This window comes from Electrophorus electricus, chromosome 20 (assembly GCF_041902795.1).
Source record: "Electrophorus electricus isolate QZ-2024a chromosome 20, ASM4190279v1, whole genome shotgun sequence".
Classification (NCBI taxonomy): Eukaryota; Metazoa; Chordata; class Actinopteri; order Gymnotiformes; family Gymnotidae; genus Electrophorus; species Electrophorus electricus.
This window is the reverse complement of record NC_137516.1, coordinates 15,830,001-15,852,500: the sequence shown is the minus strand read 5'-3', so window position 1 is coordinate 15,852,500 and position 22,500 is coordinate 15,830,001. Positions and strand designations below refer to the sequence as shown.

The 22,500-nt window shown below is 47.7% G+C and overlaps 1 protein-coding gene across 1 annotated transcript in view; it reads left to right on the top strand.

The window, feature by feature from the left end:
• The window catches only part of clstn2a (calsyntenin 2a), a 151,534-nt gene that overhangs the window by 73,137 nt on the left and 55,897 nt on the right, over positions 1–22,500 (top strand). The window contains exon 3 of the mRNA XM_035536004.2: positions 20,665–20,860. Coding sequence (XP_035391897.1) covers positions 20,665–20,860 — 196 coding nt within the window. The remainder of the gene's footprint in view (positions 1–20,664; positions 20,861–22,500) is intronic.

The window sequence follows — 22,500 nt, the reverse complement described above, 5'->3', positions numbered from 1 at the left end:
TACAGGAAGGTGTCGGCCTGGCGCAGGCTTCGTGTATACACTGGCCTTTCCAGAAAAAGCCTTAATAAGAAGACAGGAGAGGCAGTGCTAGTCGATATCGGGAGGTGGTTCTAATATATGGCAAACGAGTGGAAGCTTTTATTTATTTATTTTTCTCCTCGTTTGAACTGCTTTCATGCGTTAACGCTGCTGTCAGTAAAACTCCTAAAAGCCTCTGTCCTGTTGTTCACTGCACGTCTTCAGTGTGGTAGTGCTGTGCATTAGGGCAGTGCATTAGTGCATTAGTGCAGTGTGCTAGTGCATTAGTGCAGTGGGTTAGTGCAGTGGGTTAATGGGTTAGTGCAGTGTGTTAGTTCAATAGTGGAGTGTGTTAGTGTAGTGGATTAGTGCAGTGTGTTAGTGCATTAGTGCAGTGTGTTAGTTCAGTAGTGCAGTGTGTTAGTGCATTAGTGCAGTGTGTTAGTGCAGTGTGTTAGTGCGTTAGTGCATTAGTGCAGTGCTTCAGTGCAGTGTGGAGTGGGCTGGTCCACAGGTGTCTGCCTGTTTCTCCTGCTACGCTCTGTAACTACAGGTTTTCACGACTATGGTAGTGACTTCTGATCATTTCTGCAATGTGGAAAAGGGACAACTCAATTAATTACTTTCTTAATAAGATACACAACATATAAACAAACAAACAAAAAAAACAAGATGTAATTAAGAACAGAGCTTGGCGTGCATCACCCGCGTGTGTTATGTTCGGAACGCTGTGAGCATAAGGGTTCTGTGCTTTGAGATTAACAAGCTTCTCTGCTGAAAACATGAAAGATCACAGCACAGATCAGATAGCGAGAATTGTTTATCACTGAGCACAGCTTGCGCAGTTAGTGAAAATGCGTGGTGCACGCGCACGTGTGTGTGTGTGTTTGTGTGTGAATATAACAACAAATGCTGTCCATTTGCATCAATCTAGAGACCCACAGTCTGTTCCAAGTCTGTCAACACAGGCTGACGTGACAGCGCGCCTCTGCGGTTTTGATAGGCTGTTATTGCCACATTGTTGCCGGGAAGAGAGAATAATCTAAACTTGAACTTCAGAGCGGTTTACAGCGGAATCCAGATTGGCTTGTTTACAGCAGGAGGGTTTAGTTTTCGCCAAACTTTGCTCTCCGCCTACCGCTGCTGCCGGCCTGAAATGTTATCCTGCCTCTGACAAATTCCGTTTGTCCTTGTGCGTGCCGATCTGCTTTTCAATTTTTCCTTTCCTCTCTTCCCTTTTCCATCTCGCTCACTCACTCGCTCCCTCCCTCCCAATTCCACAACCCCCCCCCCCCCCTCTCTCTGTCTGTCGGTGTGAAAGCTCAAATTCATTTCCACGTCCTGCTTTCTTCTGCTGCCGGTGAAACCGCCCCCGCCGGTCCCCACCTCACTTCAGCTGCCGAGAGCGAGAAACCTCCCAAACGCTCCTCCGCACTTCTCCAATGGAGGCACGGACAGCCGCGGCGGCAGGTCTTCGGCACCCCGGGCCTGTCGGAGGACCCGCTAACCGAAAGCTTTTGTGCAGATGGGCCGATAACGCGATCTATCGGCGGCAAGGGAAATTTGTCCTTATGAAGTATCGCCGATTACCAATAATGCGGAGTGAGCCCAAAGCATTCTGGGATCTCCGCGTGTGCATCTGTTCCGGAGAGATACGAGGCAGGGAAGACGCTTCTCGGCGCGTGCGCATGACCACCGCGTGACGGAAAGAGGTCACTTTGCCAGTGTGGAAGGTTGAGAGCTGCTCTCAAGGACGGTGCGGTGACCCGAGGCGTAACGCGCACGCTTCACCTTAATGAATCGCGTAAGGGCTGCAGCCGAGTCCAATCAGCTCTCTCTCCCCTTTGCTGGCATCCCTCTGACTGGGAGAGGCTTGGTCCTGACAGGCCAATTAGAGCCCGATTTGCATATCTCCCTCTCAGCCCGTTTGCATTGTTCGGAGAAGCGGAAAATGGGCTACTAACAGCTCGAAACCTGCGTTCATTCGCTCGGAATGCACGGAATTGTCCCGTGTGACGGCCCCCCCCTCCCCCCAACTCCTCGCCAGGGCCGCCGCAATCCGGATCCAGCGATGAGGAACGTGGCCTTCTTCCACTGTGCCCTCGCCTGCGGCTCGCCCGTCTACAGACTCAGGCCCTGCCCGAAGAGAAGGCTCCAGGAGGGCGGGGATAGGATGAGGGGGTGGGGTTGAGGGCATGGAGAGGGTGGGGCATGGATCCTTCACCTCTGCAGAGGGGAATGCTCATGTGAGCAACCCCGACAGCCACGCGGCAGAGAGTGTGGGAGTAAACTGTCAAGGACTATGCACTCCGCATTACCCCAGCATATGTGGTGGGTGAGGATGCAGACCCAACCAGTGGGTACTTCCGTTCCCCTGACTTTTCAAATATTCATGACCTTCTTGTAGCTTTATAAAGGGCACAAAAGCAGTCCATGCTCTCATACATAATAAAAAGCTAATGGACATCATTGCTTTCTTTCCTGTTGTTTAAGGACATCATACTTTAGCAGTTTTAAGTGAAATTGCAAAGCCTTGGGGCACCAGGTGCTTTTTCCATATGTGTTTATGCCTTTGTGTGTGTGTGTGTTTATGCATGTCTGTGTTTGTGTGTGAGAGAGCATTCAGATTAGCATTCACCTCTATGATAGCTGAATCAATTACAAATACCTTTAGGAGTTCAGCAACAGTCTTTTGGGTTGTGCGCCGGTTTGACTGCAGACAGCACTATCTGACCCAGACTCATGGTTCTGGAGTCCTGGGTGTCGTTGATGGGAGGAACGCACCTCTCCATCCAAACCAGTATGAGGGTGGCAATATACATAAGAAAGAGGGAGTGGGTTGATATGCGCACCTTATATTCAAGTCCACCACTAATGTGCGCAGTTGTCTCTTCTCCACCTGCTAAATGTGGAGACCCACGGACAGACTGGGGTTTGGGGTCAATTACGGTGGGGTAATTATTGTAATCGACTCATTTCCGCCTCATTAGCCTCCTTGATGTCGTGCTTAACATTTTGTAATCTGAAGTGCAAATGATCATCAGATCATGCTGATGAATGATGCCACTGAGCGTGAGGCTAGGAATGCTGCCCTGAAACGCCCTGTTGCGATGCCAGGTTGCCACAGCGCCAGCGCTGACGCCGCGGTCCAGCCAGGGGCCCCGGGTCGTGGGCCGGTTTTTGGATGTACACTTCCGTACACTTCTCTAAACCTGACTGTGACATGAAAACATTGCTTAGAAGTTTTGGATTTTGTTTTTTTTTTCCCACCAGGGGCTTCGTTTCATTCCGCGCCAGCGAGATCTGCGATTTCTGAGCATGAGGTGGTTTCTTATGGAATTGGAAAGTTCCTCCGCGCCCACCTCGGCGCTTCACAAACGCGGGACTCGGCAACCCTAGCGAACGGGCGGAGATAAGCGCGCCGGAGAATGGGCTCTTCCGAGTGGGAACGGAAAAGCGCCCCTGCGCCCACGTACGCCCACCGTGATCCGGTGGGGTCACCCTCGGACATCCTCGCCGGTAATCCTCTCGCCATAGGCGGAAGAAAGCGGATTTTGCGGAAGAGGCAGCACGCCTGCAAGGCATTGTTAGTGCCTGACAGAGCAATGGATGAGGGTGTGGGGAGCAATCAATCACAGAGCGACAAAGTGAGAGTTGAAGCAAAATGTACACTTGCGGGTTCTTTCTGCCGTCAAAACTGTAAATGGGTCGATTCCTCCACAATGCACTTATGACAAGAAAGGATTTTTGAAAATGAAAAAAAAAAGACATTTTGTCTTTCTTCTTTGACAACATTGACGTTTTGGAAAGTGCTTTTTGTCCAGTGTTCTTTTGTCAACTCCCGGCAAGCTGTTCTGGTCTCTGATGCTGATGACACAAAGTGCTACCTCCGCACGAGCCCGTCACGTCCGCTCGCGGGACACTCGCTCGTGCCGCACGTTCTCGAGTGTGACTTCTCGCTTCAGCACTCTCGTGCCCCGGAACGTTTATTCACCTCGGAAAACGCAGTCGCGCTTTCTGCGTTTTTTTTTTTTTTTTGTGGTTGTTCTGTGGTTCCTGCAGAACTACAGGTCCACCAGAGCAGAATGTGGACCCTTCTAATGGGTCTCTTAGGCTGTTTTACAGCCTTTGTCTAAAAATGGCTTGAAATGTGGTTTAGATGTTGAACTTTTGGCTTTTCAACCATATATCAACAGCCATTAAAGATGTGGGAGATAACATGTATCGGTGGCATTTTGTAAATGCAAAGATATTTTGACATAAATGCAGAAATCTTCGAGGCTGTGTTCAAACCCCTGGTTCAAGATCTTCACACGTCCATCATAACCTGTGTCTCTAAAGCTTTCCTAAAAATCAAAGATGCTGATACATTCCGCTCTTCTTCCTCCAAAATACTTTACCCTTTTAAGCGCATCAGTTCATAACAGGTTTTACTATATAACAGTCAGAGGCGCATGGGGTACCGGGGGTCTGGGAACAATGAGAACTCCAAAGAGATTCATTCCAGAATCTTAAACACCACTCTTCTCTTTTCCCACATCGTTTAGGATGTCCAATCCCCCGGAGACAGGCGGGAACGTTTGGTGTGCCGTGAGCCGGCGTAAATTTATCTCCCCTAAACCGCAAGTCATCTTGAAACAGAGACCTTGTCCGGGTAACCGGCGGGGCCCCTTATCGCCGTGCAGAAGAATGTGGCTGGCCGAAAATGGGTGGCTCCGTAACTCAGGTTCAGAGCGCAATCCTTGACCTCCCAAATCGTAATTTAAGCTGCCTCCTCTGTTCTTTAAGACGTGTTAGTCGTTGTTTTGCGCCCATTGTCACCCCCCGATGTTCTCCAGGGTCCTGTCTGTCTTCTCCTCGTTTCTCCGAATCGGACATCCAAGCAGTTACTACCCGCCCCTTTCTGGCTCCTGCGCCTCGAGCCCACGCTAACATTCACTCTGCACAACAACAGTCTTTTTCCCCTTTACTTTGTCTTTTTTTAAATTGGGGATGACGACAGCCCGTAGCTCATCAGTAGTCCTACTCTGGGCTTTGGTTCTTTAGGTGTAATTAATCAACGCCAGCACTGGGCATTGTGGGAAGGCTGGGCAGAGGACGGGAGCACCGTAACCCAGAGGAGATGAGAGGAGACACACCCTCCGTCGCTGTTCGGAACATTGTGGAATTTACGCCGCCGTGCTTGTCTTCATTGGAAAATAGCTTTGCAATTACACATCTGGCTGTTATTGAAAAGTAGCCAGCAGGCTACAAGCTAATGGTGGGGGTTACAAATGAATGGAAAAGCAGCACGGAAAAGGTTGAAGTGAACAGCCTTCCCTGGCTGTCTCCAGATCCACAATTTCTGGAGGGCAACGTATATTTGCTTTCCTCACCCCTCTGAGAAAGGACGTTTATTTCCCATGGAATAATGGCCCAGTATCCCACAATGCACAATGAAGGAATGACTGTGGAATAATTAACAGTGTTAACACTGAAGGCTTCCCCTCAGTCCTTATCAGTCACTTCATATTAACAAAGCTGCGCCTCTCCGATACTTTCCTCTGCGGCCATTTGTTAAAATAAAGCGGTTTTCCCCCAATTATTTCATTTGTTACAATTATTTATTTGTTTGTTTGGTCATGGAGTGTAATAAAATGTAAACACCTGGTTCGCATCTCATTTGTATTTATGCGAGCACATAATTCCTCTCTTAGTGAATCCAATGTTTAATGTTCGTCTATAGAAGCAGCGTAACTTACAGGACGGAGTTCATCTCTGCCGGAGGACAGTCGTACTCGACACAATGTCCTGTTACGCATCTCGCCTGCTATATATCGACTCGTCCACACAGGCGTGGTTATTGTCGCAGTCCGCACGCCGACGTCATCAGATCCACTTCAAAACGACGATAGATTAAAAAAAAGGACAATTAAAAAAAACCCTCTAAATTTGATACATTATTTATTTGGCCAATTATGTTTACCAAGCTCCTTGCAGCTAGAAAAAGGATCTGAAGTCAGCACCGAGGCACTGAAGGTTTTTCGGCTAAAGAGGATTAGGGTGCAGCAAGGAAAATGCTGCAGGTAGGTGGGAAAAGAAGCGTGATGTTTGCCCGGGACACGGTCAGGTTCCTCTGCCCTTCTCTGCCATTGGCTCAATCTGGAATTTTTTCACTGGTTTATTTAAATTGTCATTTAGAGAAAGGGATAACGTACCATTGGAGGAAGTGCGTAACTGGGTAACCGCGTTACACCTGACGTCCTCCGGGGGGGGGGGGGGGGGGGCCATGAGCGCTTGTCCATCAATAGTGCAGAGGGACTATTGCACTAGCGCTTCCCGAAAATGTCACAAGCCGGGGCGGGACCAAGGCGGGGCCGGGCAGGGTCAGGGCCGGGTCAGGGCTGGACGGGGGCGTGGCCAGGGCAGAGCCAGGGAGGAGGCAGGGCGGAGCCCTGTTCCAGGCTCACTTCTCAGCCTGGAGGGACACGCTTTTATGGGCACTCATGTTTTCGGTCTGTTGTTGCACTTTATTCACTCTCCTGGCCTGCAATGTTTTGAGAAGCACTAGTGCGCTATATAAGCCCCTCTGCATTATTGATGGACAAGCAGACGTTTGCTGTACGAACGCTGAAGGCAAGCTCTGGAAGTTGGCAGGCATAATGAAAGATAGGAAAGAGAGAGAGAGAGAGAGAGAGAGAGAGAGAGGAGAGAGAGAGAGAGAGAGAGAGAGAGAGAGGAGAGAGAGAGGGAGAGAGAGAGAGAGATTACCTCTGGTGATTGTGTGCTTAGTTAAAGGAGTCTTCTGTGCAGAAGTGATTATGTGCTTTTCCTGTATTAGCTAAGACACTAAGACATAGTCATAGTCATCCAGACACTGGATGTAGGAAAGTGTAGGATGTGGAGTTGATGGAGTAAGATGGATTTGTAGAAATTATGCAGCCTTAAAGGAAACCATTTTAGAAAAAGTCGGACAAATCCGACTTAAACTTTACAAACACGGCTTCTAGGAGATGCTTAGGTACACGTGAGGTCATAGTAAGGGGTTAACCTTAACCTTGACCTCGGGCCCTGACCTTTACATCTGCCCTGTGTGTGTGTGTGTGTGTGTATGTATGAGTGTGTAGATCTGTGTGTGGTCTGCAGCTCTGAGCTCTCCATCCTTTTGAATTGCTGAAAAGGTGAGGAGGGGTTGTGAGCCTCCACAAAGGCAGCGGGGTTGGCGCTGTCCCTCCGAAGACATGGCATTAAGAAAGCGTTTTTCTGGAGAGACACAGATAAGGACCACAAAGCAGCGACACGCTGTCTGCGCGTCAGGAGCAAAGCCGTGACCCCGTGGTCTCCCCTTGCTCCCTGTTATCACCGTCATTAGCATGCTGCCATTTGCTCAGCGTCTAAAAATCCCCTACGATTCCTTGCTCAAAACTGCACTGGATTGATGGCACTGTGCGCGAGCGTCACCGGTCTCCGCGTGCCCTTTAGGTGACCTTTCCGGAATCCACGTGCGCAATGACCACAAGGTGGGATGTGTGGGGTGGGGGGTGGGAGGCTGTTTATCTGCCCAGGCGCCGTTTGGCAGAACACACTGCAGCTACCCAACAAACAAGTGAAGTGTCACAGCTCACGCTACTAATTTGCAAAGTGGCTTTCGCCGCCACGTCTTGCGTGATGAAAGGTGCGCTCGAGGAGCAGAGCTCGGGTCAGCACGCGGACGCCACACGCTGGTGTTTGCTTGGTATGGTGTGTTTGATCTGGGAAAGAAAGCAGTGTTTAATCGAAAATGGTACCCTAACTGTTCCCGTGGTATCATGCTTAACGAGAGTTAATGAGAATAATAACTGAAGTTATTATTAAGATTATTGTTAAGCAACTGTAAGTAAGAAATTTCTCAAAAAGTTAAAATATTATTATTGCTTTAAGGTTGAAGTTTTCCATTAGACTGCCACACTGGTGTAAGTTGTAACTGAATTGGCCTGGACTGAAGGCTCATTGGTAGAGAGCCTTGTTGGTGGGACGCCTGATTGGTGCGGAACGCCATCCGTGCGCAGTGGGAAGGAATCCCATTGGTGGAGTTAACCTGTCGGAGACTGTCCCGTTGATGATGCTAACAGGAGAATTTTGCTCAGTGGGGGAAAAAAAATTGGAGAATCTGTTTGTGCAGTTTGCCAGCGTGTCCTGAGTATAGCGTCAACCCCACCTCCCCGCACCCCACCCGCACCCCACCCGTGTTCATCCTCTGCTGCCATCTGCCCAACCAGAAGCGGCTTCTCCCTCACTTCAGTGACATACTAAGCAGCTCATTGCTGAATAAGTCAGTATTAAATTGTAAGAGGAGCTTTGGAAGACATCGAAAAGACCTGCTGTGTTCAGGTTCAGGGTATTAAAGAGCTTCTCGAGGAACGGGATTGGCTAACCCACCGGATCAGAGGGCACAGAGGCACCAGAGCTGTTAGCTCTGGATGCGTAAGGTCTTAACGTCCGAGGGCCAGGCACCTGCACCTCCTTAGGAACGGCCACAGGCACCGGACCCCACCTACCCTCGCAAATGCTGTCCGCCATCGCGGCGGGCAAATCCATCGCGAGGAACGAGTCCGCAGCTATCGCCTACGTTTAATTGCTACAAGGCTTTGGATTGTTCCATTATGGCCGATCCTTTGCCACAGGGAAAATAACGGTTTAATTGGGGCAATTTCCAATTCATCAGGAGGAATAACGCTCTGGCAACGATCCAGAAGACCCCCCCCTCCCCCTGCTTAAGGCTGGTGGGCTGTGCTGTGTGCAAATGAGAGGGAAGAAAGAAAGAAAAGACATCGAGTCATCTTTGGCTTTATCTTGCTTTCCTGTTTGTAGCGTCGCCGTGGTTACGCGCAGGCCGGCACGTCCAGACTTCTCCAGTCCGCTTGGTCCTTTTGACATTCCGGAGGTGGTGGCGGAGGGGCCACTTGAGCGCGCCGAGCCACCCAGCCTCCTCGAGGAGGCGCCTCCAGGCACGGGGCCACCCCTGCCTTTTGCAAGCTGACATGGGTGGCGACCTTTGGCCGCTCTGACATTCTGGTCCACGGACGCTGTCTCCTCTTGCTGGAGCTCCTGCTTAACCCGCGTGCCGGACACACCAGGGCCGTCTCGCTATGTGAGCCGTGAGAAACGCAGCACTTCCTAAGGGGCACCAAGAGGAAAATTCACTCTTTTTTGTCAAAATGCACGATTTTTTCATTAAAAGTGCCCCTTTCTCATCTACCTTACCAACTCTGTAATAGTTGTATTGGCATTAAGAGGAACCCACGGTTTTTAAACCTTGCCTTAGCAGAAGGGTTAGAAATATGATGAATGGAAACTCTTTAATGATAGTTTTATGTTAAGGCAAAAAATGTTTTTTTTGTGTGTATGTGTGTCAACTGGTGCGTGCAGGTCGAGAGGTGACTTTCTAAAGTCTAGAACCCAAAGAAAACCTCCGTTGATACATGTAGCTGCAGTGGGAATTTGCACCGCACTGCGTTTTTACATCTTTACATTGTAGACTTCTTAACCCCAGGCTCCTAGCCCAAGCGCCGGAAAAAATTCGGCATAACGTACGCGTTTCGCAATATTCTCCACGACATCAGCTAGGAATTATGCTGCAATTACCCACCGAGGATTCAATTCCACAGACTCCCTGTTCATGTTTTACGCTTTGTGTTGAATCACTGGTGATTTAAAGAGCTTTATTTCATTCTACATTATTTAATGAATGTTTAATGTTATTCGAGTAAAGCCATGTTTTGATATGACCATTAGAGAAATGCCTTAAAGAGAAACGCTGAGAAATTGTTCAAGCGCAGGTTAGTTGTGAGTTTTTGCCGATCTTCACAGATGACTGTGTCACAAACTTCACATCAAGTCTCACACACACACACACACACACACACACACACACACACACACACACACACACACACACACACACACACACACACACACACACACACACACACACACACACACACCCTGTACATGTGTGGGTGTGTGGGTTTCTTCCAGGTACTCTGGTTTCCACATGCTTTCCAAAGATGTGCGTTTCAGGTCTTTAGGTGTCTCTAAACTGGCTTGATTAAGTGAGTCGGTGTGTATGAATGGATTGCTGCCCCACCCAGGGTTGGAGTGCATATGCATGTGTGTGTGTGTGTGTGTGTGCATCTGTGTGCGTGTGTGTGTGTGTGTGAGTGAAAAAAAAATGAAGATCAAAAAAAAAAATATATATATATATATATATGTTATGTATGTATGTATTCATTCATACATATATTCATACATATATTCATATATACAACCAATATAACAGAGCAGTGCGGCGTTGGCCCAGGGCCCCATGAAAGAGCGGCTACAGATGAGAGCATTTCCTCCCACCCACTCCACCCCACCTGTCCGCCGGGACAGCCCGTCACCACGGGCACCTAGCACCTCCTGCCCCACCCCCTGCTCCACCCAGGAGCACGCTCTGACGTCTCCACGCTGGTGTTGTGACGCCGTTTTTTTGCCAACTGCTCGTCGTGCGGGATGCGTGCAGGGTTACTGCTAAGGAAATAATGTTCACCCAGATGAATTTGTCATGAGCAAATGTGTCTTAATGAGGGAAAAATGCAAAGAAAATGTTATGCAATATGCAGGTATGATTTATGAAACTACCACAGCCACTATTTTTAGCTAGGGTTCCAAAGTTTTGCGTTTTTGGTAAAATTTTCATTTGGAATCTTTCATAAAGTTTGGCATTTCGTCTTGGGTTGCAATTTGCGCCTCATTCTTTGTGTCTCATTGAGATTGAGGTATTGATCTTTGGTGCCGCAGTTCTCCGAGGGAAAGTGACTGAGCTCTAAAAGTTCCCTTCTCCCGCGGATTTGTCTAAGCCGTAATCCAAGCAGACCAGGAATGGTTCAGTCACAGATCCATTTAATATGTCTTAAATGAAAAAAGGAAAAACTCAAAAGCCTGTTTTGGTGTTGCCTCTCTAACCGAACACCTGAATGTGGGGTGAAAAAACCAAACAAACGTACAAATCAACTTTCTCTGTTAAAGTTCCCCTAAAGTTGAATTCGCCGTGTTATTCCACAGCCCTCGTTGGCATGACGATTTTTCTGCACCTTTCCTGTAGGCGCACTCTCTCTCTCTCTCTGGTCTCTGGCCAATCGCGGGTAGTTGTGCCAGCCAGGCGTTCCAAAAGCAGCTGTGCCCGCATGGTGTAGCCATAGTGATTTCTTCTTCCTTTTCCCAGACACTAACGGCTCCGGAGCCTCCGATGCAGCCAGTTATCCGGCCTCCGTTCCACAGCGACGTCCCCAAGGAGGTCTGGGGACTAGAGAATTCTACTTTGGGATAGTCCGTTATTGAGATGGTGCGTGTGAAGGGTGAGCCCTTCCGACCATGCCGAGGGCTGAGAGTGTAGGGGACGGACGCGGAACTGTCTGGATTCAAAGGCCGCTGTTTCTCTTCCGGCCCAGAGAGGCCCCCACTCTCCCAGTCTGTGTTCTCCGCGCGTTCCGGGTTTCTGGGTCAGAATCGCGGCACAGGAGGGAGGGCAGGGATGAACGCAGCGGAGGGAAGGTGTGCGGAGACACCTGGGCGGAGACACCTGGGCATTGATTCACTGATAATTAATGGTGAGAGAACAGAGCGTGTCTGAGGTGGGAGGGGAAAGGTAAACAGTGTCACCCAACCCCAGGGAAGCCTTCCAACTCAAAACTCAAAAACCAATCAGAAGACAGCAGTAAGCACTCAATGACACATCTAAGACATGCCCCCTGCGTGCTACGTGCAGGGGCTTTGAGGACCTGTGCCTCTCTTTACGTTCCTGGTTTGTAGCTCCCACCGTGCCAGCCTTCCTGACCTGTTTCCCGGCGACACAAAAAGGGGGGCTCGATTTGTAACCGACGGCTCTGTTTCTCCGAGTGCCTCCCCGAAATCCCGTAGACTGAGGGCCACCCGTTCAGCTGCCCCACGAGCGCTCACGGCTCACAACCGGGCTGCCTTGCGCCAGGACGAGCTCGCGGCCCGCACGACAGTAAATCTCACAACTCCGCAAGAGCAATTAGTGTAATTACTTTACCCACCCCTAAGATGAAGGAGAATTAGTCTCCGCTATCGAATTTCCCAGACTGAGTTGACCCAGTTCATCGGGCTTTGTGAAACAGACGGGTAAAAGATACTCCCGCCGGTGCTCCGGGAGAGCTGTTTATTAGCCGAAGGGTCAGACCAATGACTGCCGCTATCTTCCGAATGTTTCCGTATCTTAATGAAAGACCCCTGTGGGCGCACGATGAATTCTCGGGAGCCGGACAATAAAGGTTTACCCTTGGGGAGCCGTATTAGGCGATGAAGCTCAGAAAACGACTCTCTGCACTGCGGATCCGAGGGCGAGGGGGCGAGAGGGAGAGGGGGAGTGAGGAATGAGGGGCGCCCGAACAAAAAAGAGCAAGGATAAGAAGGGAAGGAGCGCTAGCCGTGTGTGTGTTTTCAGGTCCTTTGGAGTTGGTTCTCCTTGGGAAAGTCAAATGCCAACATGCCTTTGAGAGGCCCTGCCAACCGTGCGTTCTGAAATGGGGGTCTTTTGAAAACGACCTCCCCCAGAAGTCTCCCGCTCCATAACGTTGAGCGCGTTGGGCCATGCGCTTTCTTCTTTCTCCCGAGGACACGATGTCTGAGCGGGAACTGGAATCGACTGATGGTTGCTCTGGTCAATAAAGGAAGCGCATTGTTTTGATTTGCCAATTTAGCCAAAATGCAGTGGAAACTGCCTCAGACTGGAGGAAGAGAATGAGCCGCGCGCTTGCGCGTGTGTGTGTGTGTGTGTGTGTGTGTGTGTGTGTGCGTGGCGTCTGTTAGCGCGAACCGCGCGTCATTAGTGGAGGAAGCAGTATAATCCAGTAAGTAATTAAAATAAGAGAACATGGACGGGCTGGACGAATTACAGATAAGTCTGGAGATTTGAATCCGCGAACCGTGTATTAATCAGCCCCCTCCCCGCCACTTCCGCACGGCCTGCAATTACAGGAAAAAAAAACACCTCACTGAAACAGTGAATCACTGCTCGTGAAAAGTGCATGGACGACAGGACTTTGTGTCTCCGAGATTGGTGGCTGTCTGGCGACGCATCCCTGTCGGCACGGTAGTGCGAGGCTTCGCCGATGACTGAGGTTCCGAGCAGTACGTTAGCGCGCTGGAGGCTTCTGTGACCTTGAATCTGATGAGCCTCTCACGTGGAAGCGAGTCATCCACCATATCGTTTTCAATGTTATGGTGCATGCGGTGTATTTTTTTTTAAGTCTTGCCATCAGTGTGTTCTCCTTGCTAGAGTAAATAGGGTCGCTTTTCCAGTTATAAGTGCGGTTTGTTTTGCACTGAGGTCATACAAATCGCTGTGATAAAAGTGTTGTTTCATTTTACCTATGATGACATCATTGATATATATATATATATATATATATATATATATATATATAAAAGCAGCATCAACAGCGTCTTGTGTTTTATGGGACATTCTGTAATGTTATTAGAATTAGCACACAGCAGCAATATATTAATAGAAAAAAAAACATTCTTTGAAATTATTAAAGTCTTTAATTATTAAAGATTAAAGTCAGCAAAAATTGTAACTCAGCAGAATGTCCATTTGGCCCCGTTACGCCATACGGCAGTTTGTTATGTTTTGTTTTGTTTTTTTTGTACAAATTTAAATACTCAGTAAACAAAGAAATATCAAATAATGTACAGTGCAATGAGAGGCAACAAACCTATTAGGCTTATATAAAGCCTCCATATTAATAATATAAAAAATATAAGTACAACATAAATACAGATAAATACCCTAAATAAGATCAACATGATGTATGAAGTGAAAACACGTCTGCTCTGTAGTTGACTGTTGACTTGGTTTGACCTCGTTATGACCTCATTATCACTCCGACTTAATTAAGACGTGTAATTAAAACTCCGACGTGTAATTAAAACTCCGACAGGGGTGGCAATAAGAAAAGAATTTGAATAATTGGAAATACTCGTTTCAACCTTTGGCGATGTTTTACCAGGTATGCTTTTAAGTTAATGCTTGGTGGATCTTTTCCCCCATGAAAATAAATCTCAGGCAAACATAACACTTAGCTCACGCCACAAGATGGACCTGCGCATCTCTAATAGGAGAACAAATATTTTTGTTGGAAGTCACCTTCCCATGCATAGTAAATGAACACAGCTTTCCAGTATAGAGACTAAATGGCACATTGATTTCAGTGAGCCTATTTATTTTTAACAGGATTAATTGAAGTCAGGGTCAGATTTAAGTGAGCGTCTTGTCTGAGTATCCCCCCACCGCCGCTGTTCCGATGTCTGATGCAGGAGAGTGCGTGTAGGGCCAGGTTCCGGCGAGTTTTAGCTTTGTCACTGATGCTACACTGTTAAACTTAGGTTAGTGAGAATAAATCACCACTTTATGGGTAATGCATTCTACACATCAGCATTTCATGGATAAAATAACTTTTTTCTGCTTCTCTTTTTTCCTGCATTAAAAAAAAGAAAAAAAAGAGAATTTTATATATATATATATATATATATATATATATATATATATATATATATATATATATATATATGTGTGTGTGTGTGTGTGTGTGTGTGTGTGTGTGTGTGTGTGTGTGATGTTTTCTATAAATATGATGAATGTGTAAAAAAATGAATAGGTTCTCAACCCATTAATAAGAATAAGAATAATTACTGGCAGGTGTAAGTGCTTGCATGGTTCATTAACACACCAACCCATAATGCTCTCTGTCCCCTACCGCCTTACTGAGACAGACTAGTCCTCGTTTGATCAAGTTGCTCCTTTTCCTTGGCCCACATGTTCCAGCCTTCATCCTCCGTCTCGTTCACTTCAGACTCAGCCTTCTTTCTGCAGTACCACAGCTCCAGCGGGGAGAGATATCCACTGGGATTGTTGCATTAGTTGCCATGGCATTGATGAACACACACACACACACACATATATATAAAAGATGCATCTTAAATCCTAAACATAGCTTCTTTGGACCGTGAATGCACCGTGCTTTTGAATTGTTGTCATGGTATAAATATTACTGTAGCTAATGTTTTAATGTACTATAAAAATGAATATTAACATTAATATGACAGCCAGATTAGCATTAGCGTCCACTGCTAGTTGATAACGTTTTAGGTATTTATCAACTTGGGAAATCAGGCTACTGTAAAAGATACTTTTGAAATCTCTAAGCATTTACACTCCGGTATTATTCCAGAATTTTCCAGTAGGTAATATAATGAAAGAGAAGGCATAACCTTATCCCCAGGAAATGGAACTGAGACCTTGTGCAGTCGACATTTGCTTACAGTTTAATGCATTTGTCAATGTCCTTTAATGCTTCTACCTGTATAAACGCTTTCTGTATTAAAATGATGGTGTATTCAAAGGCACACAAAATATTTCTGCTCAATGTTTCAAATATTCAGCAAGTTTTGGAGTGGAAAACTTTTGAAAAGTTATTTCAGTGCCTTATTGACTGAAAACATGGAGTGGAAAAAAAATTTGTCGCTGGTTATATCATGAGAATCCTTGAAGGCAGTCTTATGATTTGTCTTGTTCTCAGATGAAGAGCCACAGTGGTGCTTAATATTTTATTTTTGTACTGCTGCTAGTTGAAGTACCTGTCTTCTGTGGAGAATAATGTATCCTGATTTTAATATTTATTTCCATGTGAGGTCATTTGAAGCATACCAGACCTTATATTGGAGGCACATACAGTGATGTTAAATGGGCATCATGATTCATTTTACACTCTACATTAAACTCAGAAAACTCTCTAAGGTATGGAAGTTACAAGACAGCAAATAAAGGTTTTTTCTTTCCATTGTCTCGTCTTCTTTTTCACAATATATTAGGCTTGGATTACCATCGTCTCAAAATACAGTCTATCGTCCTGAAACCTGGTGACACTGTAATGCCATTACAAAACTGAATGAACAGTAATGCTGTTACAAAAATCAATGAATCATTGAATGAATGAATGAATGAATCAATCAATCAAACTGTAAAAATGTAAAAACAGTAATACTTTTAAAAACTGCAAACAAGCGGCACGGTTTCCCTCCTGTACCAGTGCTGTCTTCGTCTGTTACCCGCCCACCCCTCATTATCGTGTTTGTTGTCATAGCTGTGTGCTATGTTCTCTCCCTCTGCCCTGCCCACTATTCCTGCCCGTCCTTTATCTAAGTACACCCACCTACGTCCAGTTAGTCCTCGTTCTTCTACAAGACTCTGGAAAGGGTTTTGTATGAATTCTTCTGGGCCTTGGTGCATCCTTCAATACTGTCGACCATTCCATTTTTTCTAGTTCAGCTGTGTAACGCTGACATCCAGGGTGCTACACTGAACTGGTTCGCCTCTTGTCTAGAATTATCTCCTATTTTCCCCTTATCTGGAAAACAGAACCTTCTCAGTCAAGAAGGGTTGTTTTTCTTTCTCCTCAACACCTACATTTACATTTACGACATTTAGCAGACGCTCTTATCCAGAGCGACTTATAAAGTGCTTTACTCATAGAGTACATCCTAGTACAGTACTGTCACGGAACGCTCGCCTCCCGCGAGTCACGTGGTTCGGCCCGCCACGTGCAGTAGGAGGGCTTTCGTTTGTAACCACACCTGCACCTCGTTTTGTCTGTGTGTATTTAAACTCATGTCAGAGTGTGCGGCGTGGTTGGTCATTGTAGATGTAATGTCTAAATGTAACGTGTTTGTTAGACGTATCCTTGTGTATTGTGTTCGTGTAATGTCAATCGTTTCTTGTTCATGTTCATCGTTTGTAATACGTGTGAGTGCCGCTGTCGTTTATGTAATAAATGTTCGTCCCTGTCGAGTAAGTCTGTGCGTCCTGCCTCGCGCCGTGTGGCCCTCAGGCTGACATGCGTTACAGAATGACCAACCACCACAGGACGCCTACTCCCTCGACAAAGAACGGACTTCCTAGCAGGAAGTGCGTGGACACCCCCTGCACTGCCTCCTGGATCCCAAGATATTGCCGAGAGCACCGTGATCGCTGTCCGTATCTTCTCCGGAGGCGGAGTGGAACACCCCCTGGAATTTCTTGGAGGGGGCCTAAGGCTGCGGAGCCTGGGCCGAGGAGAACCGAGGGGCACCACGACGACCAGGAAGAGGACAGTCGGGTGGATCCAGCGGGATCTCCTAAGCCCCTTCCCCTCAGCGGACTCGAGGCCGAGACTGGATGGGTCTGCCCAAAGCCTCGGAGGCAAACCGCCTCTGATACGCTCCTAGAGCGGCGGGAGAGAGGAGGACCGTTAGAGGAGGTAGCACGTCTGGAACCGGGGCGGACGTGCACCCCCGCGTGTCCGTTGAGGCCACGGACACGTCGAGGCACGGCAGGCGTCACGTCACAGCGCCTTATGTTTGTGTGTTGGCGCTCTCGTGTGCTTGTGTTTGCCGCGCCCTTTGGGAGGGGGTTCTGTCATGGAACGCTCGCCTCCCGCGAGTCACGTGGTTTGGCCCGCGACGTGCAGTAGGAGGACTTCGTTTTGTCTGTGTGTATTTAAACTCACGTCAGGGTGTGCGGCGTGGTTAGTCGTTGTAGATGTAATGTCTAAATGCAACATGTTTATGTTAGATGTATCCTTGTGTATTGTGTTTGTTTAATGTCAAGCGTTTCTTGTTCATGTTCATCGTTTGTATTACGTGAGTGCTGCAGTCGTTTATGTTATTAAATGTTCGTCCCTGTCGAGGAAGTCTGTGCGTCCCGCCTCGGGCCGACACGTGTTACAAGTACATTAGGTTAGAGTCCAAGATACCAGTGATCTAGATTACTGTAAAAATACAGGGATCAGTGCTGATGCCTAGAAGTACAAAATACATCTAAGCTCTATCTCAGATGTGGATAAGTGTAATAAACAAAACCTTACAAAAAGTAGTAGAGTTTTAGTTAGTCAACACAGGAGTATGTTGCTTCTCCTTGACTTGGCATGTCCCCATTTTTCAACAGTACAAAATTCCGTATCATTGTTATGCAGACCACACACATCTCTTTCTTCCACTTAAACCAAGTGATAATGACTCTCTGCATCTAATTTTGATTGTTTGAAAGATATAAATTGCTGGATGTCAAGGAATTTCGTTAAACCTTGTTTAAATTTTTAATTGTTTCCTTGTTGGATGTGTCTATTTTTAATTGATATTATTGTGTAGCACTTTGGCCGACACTTTTTTGATCTACACTGCAAGTAATTTTCTCACACTGGAAATGCACCAGGCTTGGGTTGAAAAATATCCTGCTGCATAATTTAAATAATAACCCAACCTAAAATTCACAAGGAAGGATTGCATTGTATTAAACTGTCTTTGTGGAGCCCCTGGTTTAGAAGATTTATTGTACATCCACCCTTACAAATTTGGCATCTATTTTTGCCGCGGATCTAGCAGGAAAACTTTGTTTTCCATCTCTCAGGGCGAGACGAATGCAGGGGTGGTATGGGAACAGATCGATTGTGAAGTAAAAGTTATCACGCCTCCCGAACCTCATTTCAGAGCACGCGAGCCCCGTTCTCGGGTGTCCCTTCCAGACCGAAGGTACCCAGGACATCTCAGGGCTGATTTCCTCGGTGTCTGCCAGCTGCCTTTTTACAAATGAATTTCGGTAGCAAAGCATTAAGCCGTGCACAAATTACATGGGTGATTGCGTTTGGAACATCCATATTAACTTCCCCTGCCTCGTCCCCCACTCCCACCGCTAATGCCAAATGCTTCGCAACGTGGCAGCTTCTGTGGGCCCCAGATTTCGCACGTCCCCTTAGCTGTGAACGGGGAGCTCTGCTCCCTTAGAGGGCTGGCAGACGCAGCCCGGATCTTTAGGGCAGGGTGACGTGTGCGCTGGAGAGAGAGAGGGAGAGAAGGAGAGAGAGAGAGAGAGATCCGCGCAGGTCTCGCTCCAGCGCTCTCCTGCGGACTTGACGGGAATCTCAGCGCTGTTCGCGCGTGAGTTCCCGGGCTTTCCGTGCTCCCATGACCCTTTTTGCCTTTCCTCGGAATTTAATCCGGAAAAGGCTGCAGCTGGAGTGGGAAATGGCTCAGCCGGCAACTCCGGAGCGCCGAAGTTGAAAGAATTTGCAAGCTGTGATTTTTATGTATTTTCTCTTATTATTATTGTTGCCTAAGCTCTCCCAGTTTCCCTTCTAAGAGAAAATTCGGAGAGCTTTTGAAAGATCCGGTGAGCTTACCTCCGCAAACATGCCCCCTGCCATGACTCTGTGTTGCTATTATTATAATTTGATTTGATTTTCTAAGGACGCCACACTACATCACACTTGTCCTGTTGTTCTGGCCGTTTAAATTCGAACGCGGAAGGGAGGTTTTAAACCACAGGGCAGAGCTGCGATATTTCATCACAGCAGCCAGGGTGATTTCAGAAGAGCAGAATGAAACGTTATAAAATGAAAAGAAGGACATAACACGACGTAAGTAATGGCTGGGAGAGCAGGAGACATAAGAGACATGGATGGGGCGGAACGCCGGCCTTATCTGGCCGAGGCAGCAGTGCCGGACGCGCCTGTTGTTTGTTCCCCCGGAACCTGCTCAGGTTAAAGTGATACGGGCCGTCACGGGCCAGAGTACCATAGCCCCTCCATCCTGTCGCCATTGCATGTTTACCCCGCCTTCTGCCCCGGCCCCTGACATGACATGCTGGGCCCGAGAGAGAATAAGTGCCACAAAGGAGATATAGTAGCGACGCAGGGTCCTTTATTGTGGTCCCTGAGTCGCCATGGCGTCAGCGTTTCTGAGCAGGTGCGCTCTGCGCTTGGACAGTGAGAAGAGATTCGGGTTGTGGAGGAAGCAGATATGTTCCGAAGACTGGAACGCAGCTGTGTGTGACGCTAAGGCCCCGCAGCTGGGCCGAGAGCCGAGCTGAAGAAACACACAAGTAAACAGTTAGAGTTCCTTATAAGAAGGCGATGCCGACTTCTTGCAATTAAAATGTGTGTGTGGGGTGAAAATAAAGCCCATTACATTCTCGATACAGCTTTCATAATTGAATTGTTCTTGAATTGAAAGAAACCCACTAACAATGTGCCCTTGAGCTAAAAATCTAACGTGTTTTGCAATACTTTTGTTTATTGAGTATGTGGGGGGTTGGCGGGGAGATGAAAAAAGGCAAGGCATCAAAATTCGCCCGCAATAAGCAAATGTGAAATGCCACACTGGCTCGCTGTGTGCCCGGCTCTCTCTGACGCTGCCTCCACAATGAAGCAATTACAGGTGGAGGGAACAGTTCTCCGTCACCCAGCACGAGCAGGCTCAGGTCTAAAAGCACACAATGCCCTGCGCGCCACACCGCTGCGCCTGGCAGAAGACAGCCTGCTGTGTCCGACTCGTACGCGGTAGTGGCTTATTGAGGTGCAAGTGGAAAACGGAAAGGACTGTTTGTGCACACATTTGGGCATGTGTGTCTGTGTGTGTGTATGTGCACGAGCATGTGCCTGCATAAGTGTGTGTGTGTGTGTGTGTGTGTGTGTGTGTGTTACCATGCATGAGCGTTCCTTTGCGCCTGTACGAGCGTGGGCGCACGTGCATACGCGTTTGCACGTGTGGTGCACAAGCTCACTCCGGCCTCTCCCCACTCTGTCTGTGCAGGAGAGATCTGTGCGTTTAAGATCCACGGGCAGGAGGCCCCGTTCGAGGCAGAGGTGCTGAACCGGACGTCGGGGGAAGGCGTCCTCAGGGCCCGGGGCCCAATCGACTGTGAGCAGCAGAAGGAGTACACCTTCATCATTCAGGCGTACGACTGTGGTGCCAGCGCCACTGGATCCAACTGGAAAAAGAGCCACAAGTATGTAGAGGACCGTGGACCCCGCACACTGGAAACGTTTTTCGTTTTTGTCCGGCCTTTATAACTCAGCTGTTTTAGTTTTACCTTGCCACATCCATTTTATGCCTCCTGGGCTAACACGCTATTTGCTTTGCTGTGATGTGTGAAGCATGTAATTTTACTCTCTCTATGCCGGGTGTTACTTGCCCCCACAAATTACGATAGCAGATGCTGATATTTTCCTCTATGGACTTAAGGAAAGCTCACTGCCTTAAGTCACCCGACTGCTAACCGAAATGACTGATGTAACTTTTGTGGGTTCCTTAAAATGTGCAGCTGTGTGTCCTTTCATCCTGAGGTTGGTGTGTAGAACACGTTACACGAGACCCAGCGTGCAGTCGCGTACGGAAACGTGACGGAAACAGAAAAATGCGCAAGCTCGCAAGACACGCGTTTACAAAACGGTGTCACGTCGCTGAGTGGGAAATAACAGAACGGGGCTGCGGAGTTAAGAGAAACGTTTTTACGTGTGACTCCAGTTAAGTGAGATGAACTGCTGTGTGGGCGTCCACTTTTGACTGGAGTTTAACTTATTTCACTACTTCACATTTTCAATTCCTTCGGTGCTTCACAATGCTGTAATAAGACACATATGAAGCTGTTATAAATGATCTATAAGGCAGTCAGGAGCAGCTGGTATGTGCAAGTTGTGGTGTGTAGTTTTGGTGTCTGTTCCACCCGCCCGGGGACAGTATTTTGCATGTGGAGTTTTGTGCAGGTGAGCAGTTTTCTAGCATGTAAAGAGGATTCACATATGTACTCTCTCGCTCTCTCTCTCTCACACACACACACACACACACACACACACACACACACACACACACACACACACACTCACAAATATTACCCGTAGTCATGCCCTATTAACTTTTTCCAGCTCTTCATTGATGACCTATCAAGATGTTTTCAAGGATGCCAGAAGCAATGTACACGCCTGACAGGTCCTCTCCCAGAAGAAGACACAATGGCTGTCCGAGGGAGTCAGTGATGAAGTACTACAGAGCGAGAGAGAGAGAGAGAGAGAGAGAGAGAGAGAGAGAGAGAGAGAGAGAGAGAGACATTTACTTTCATCTTATAAGGCAGAATGAATTAAGTCTTGCCACAGTGTGATGGTGTTTGTGGCCTTTAAAAAGGTGTGTGTAACAGTATAGGTTGAATGGGTGTGCATTTGTGTGTCTTTGTCAATGTGGGTGCCTGTGTGTGTGTGTGTGTGTGTGTGTGTGTGTGTGTGTGTGTGTGTGTGTGTGTGAGAGAGAGAGAGAGAGAGAGAGAGAGAGAGAGATAGCGAGAGATAGAGGGAAAGAGAGTGAGAGAATGTGGTAAATAGTATCTCTGCAAGCTGTTTTGAACACTTGGTCCGAGGAAGCTAATTTCTTGACTTTGGAAGACGTTTGACGTCACAGGGGCTTACGAGGCGATAGCGCACCATGCAGCGAGCGTACGGACAACGGAGCGTAGATACGACTTCATCTTGCCATCTGAGCCAGCGCACTCACACAGGACATCCCAGCTCACAACATCCCACCCATGTCCGTTCCCCAAGCCTTCAAAAATCCCCCAAATGTGGCCAACACCCCGCTGGTTTTGTTCCGTCTTGGCTT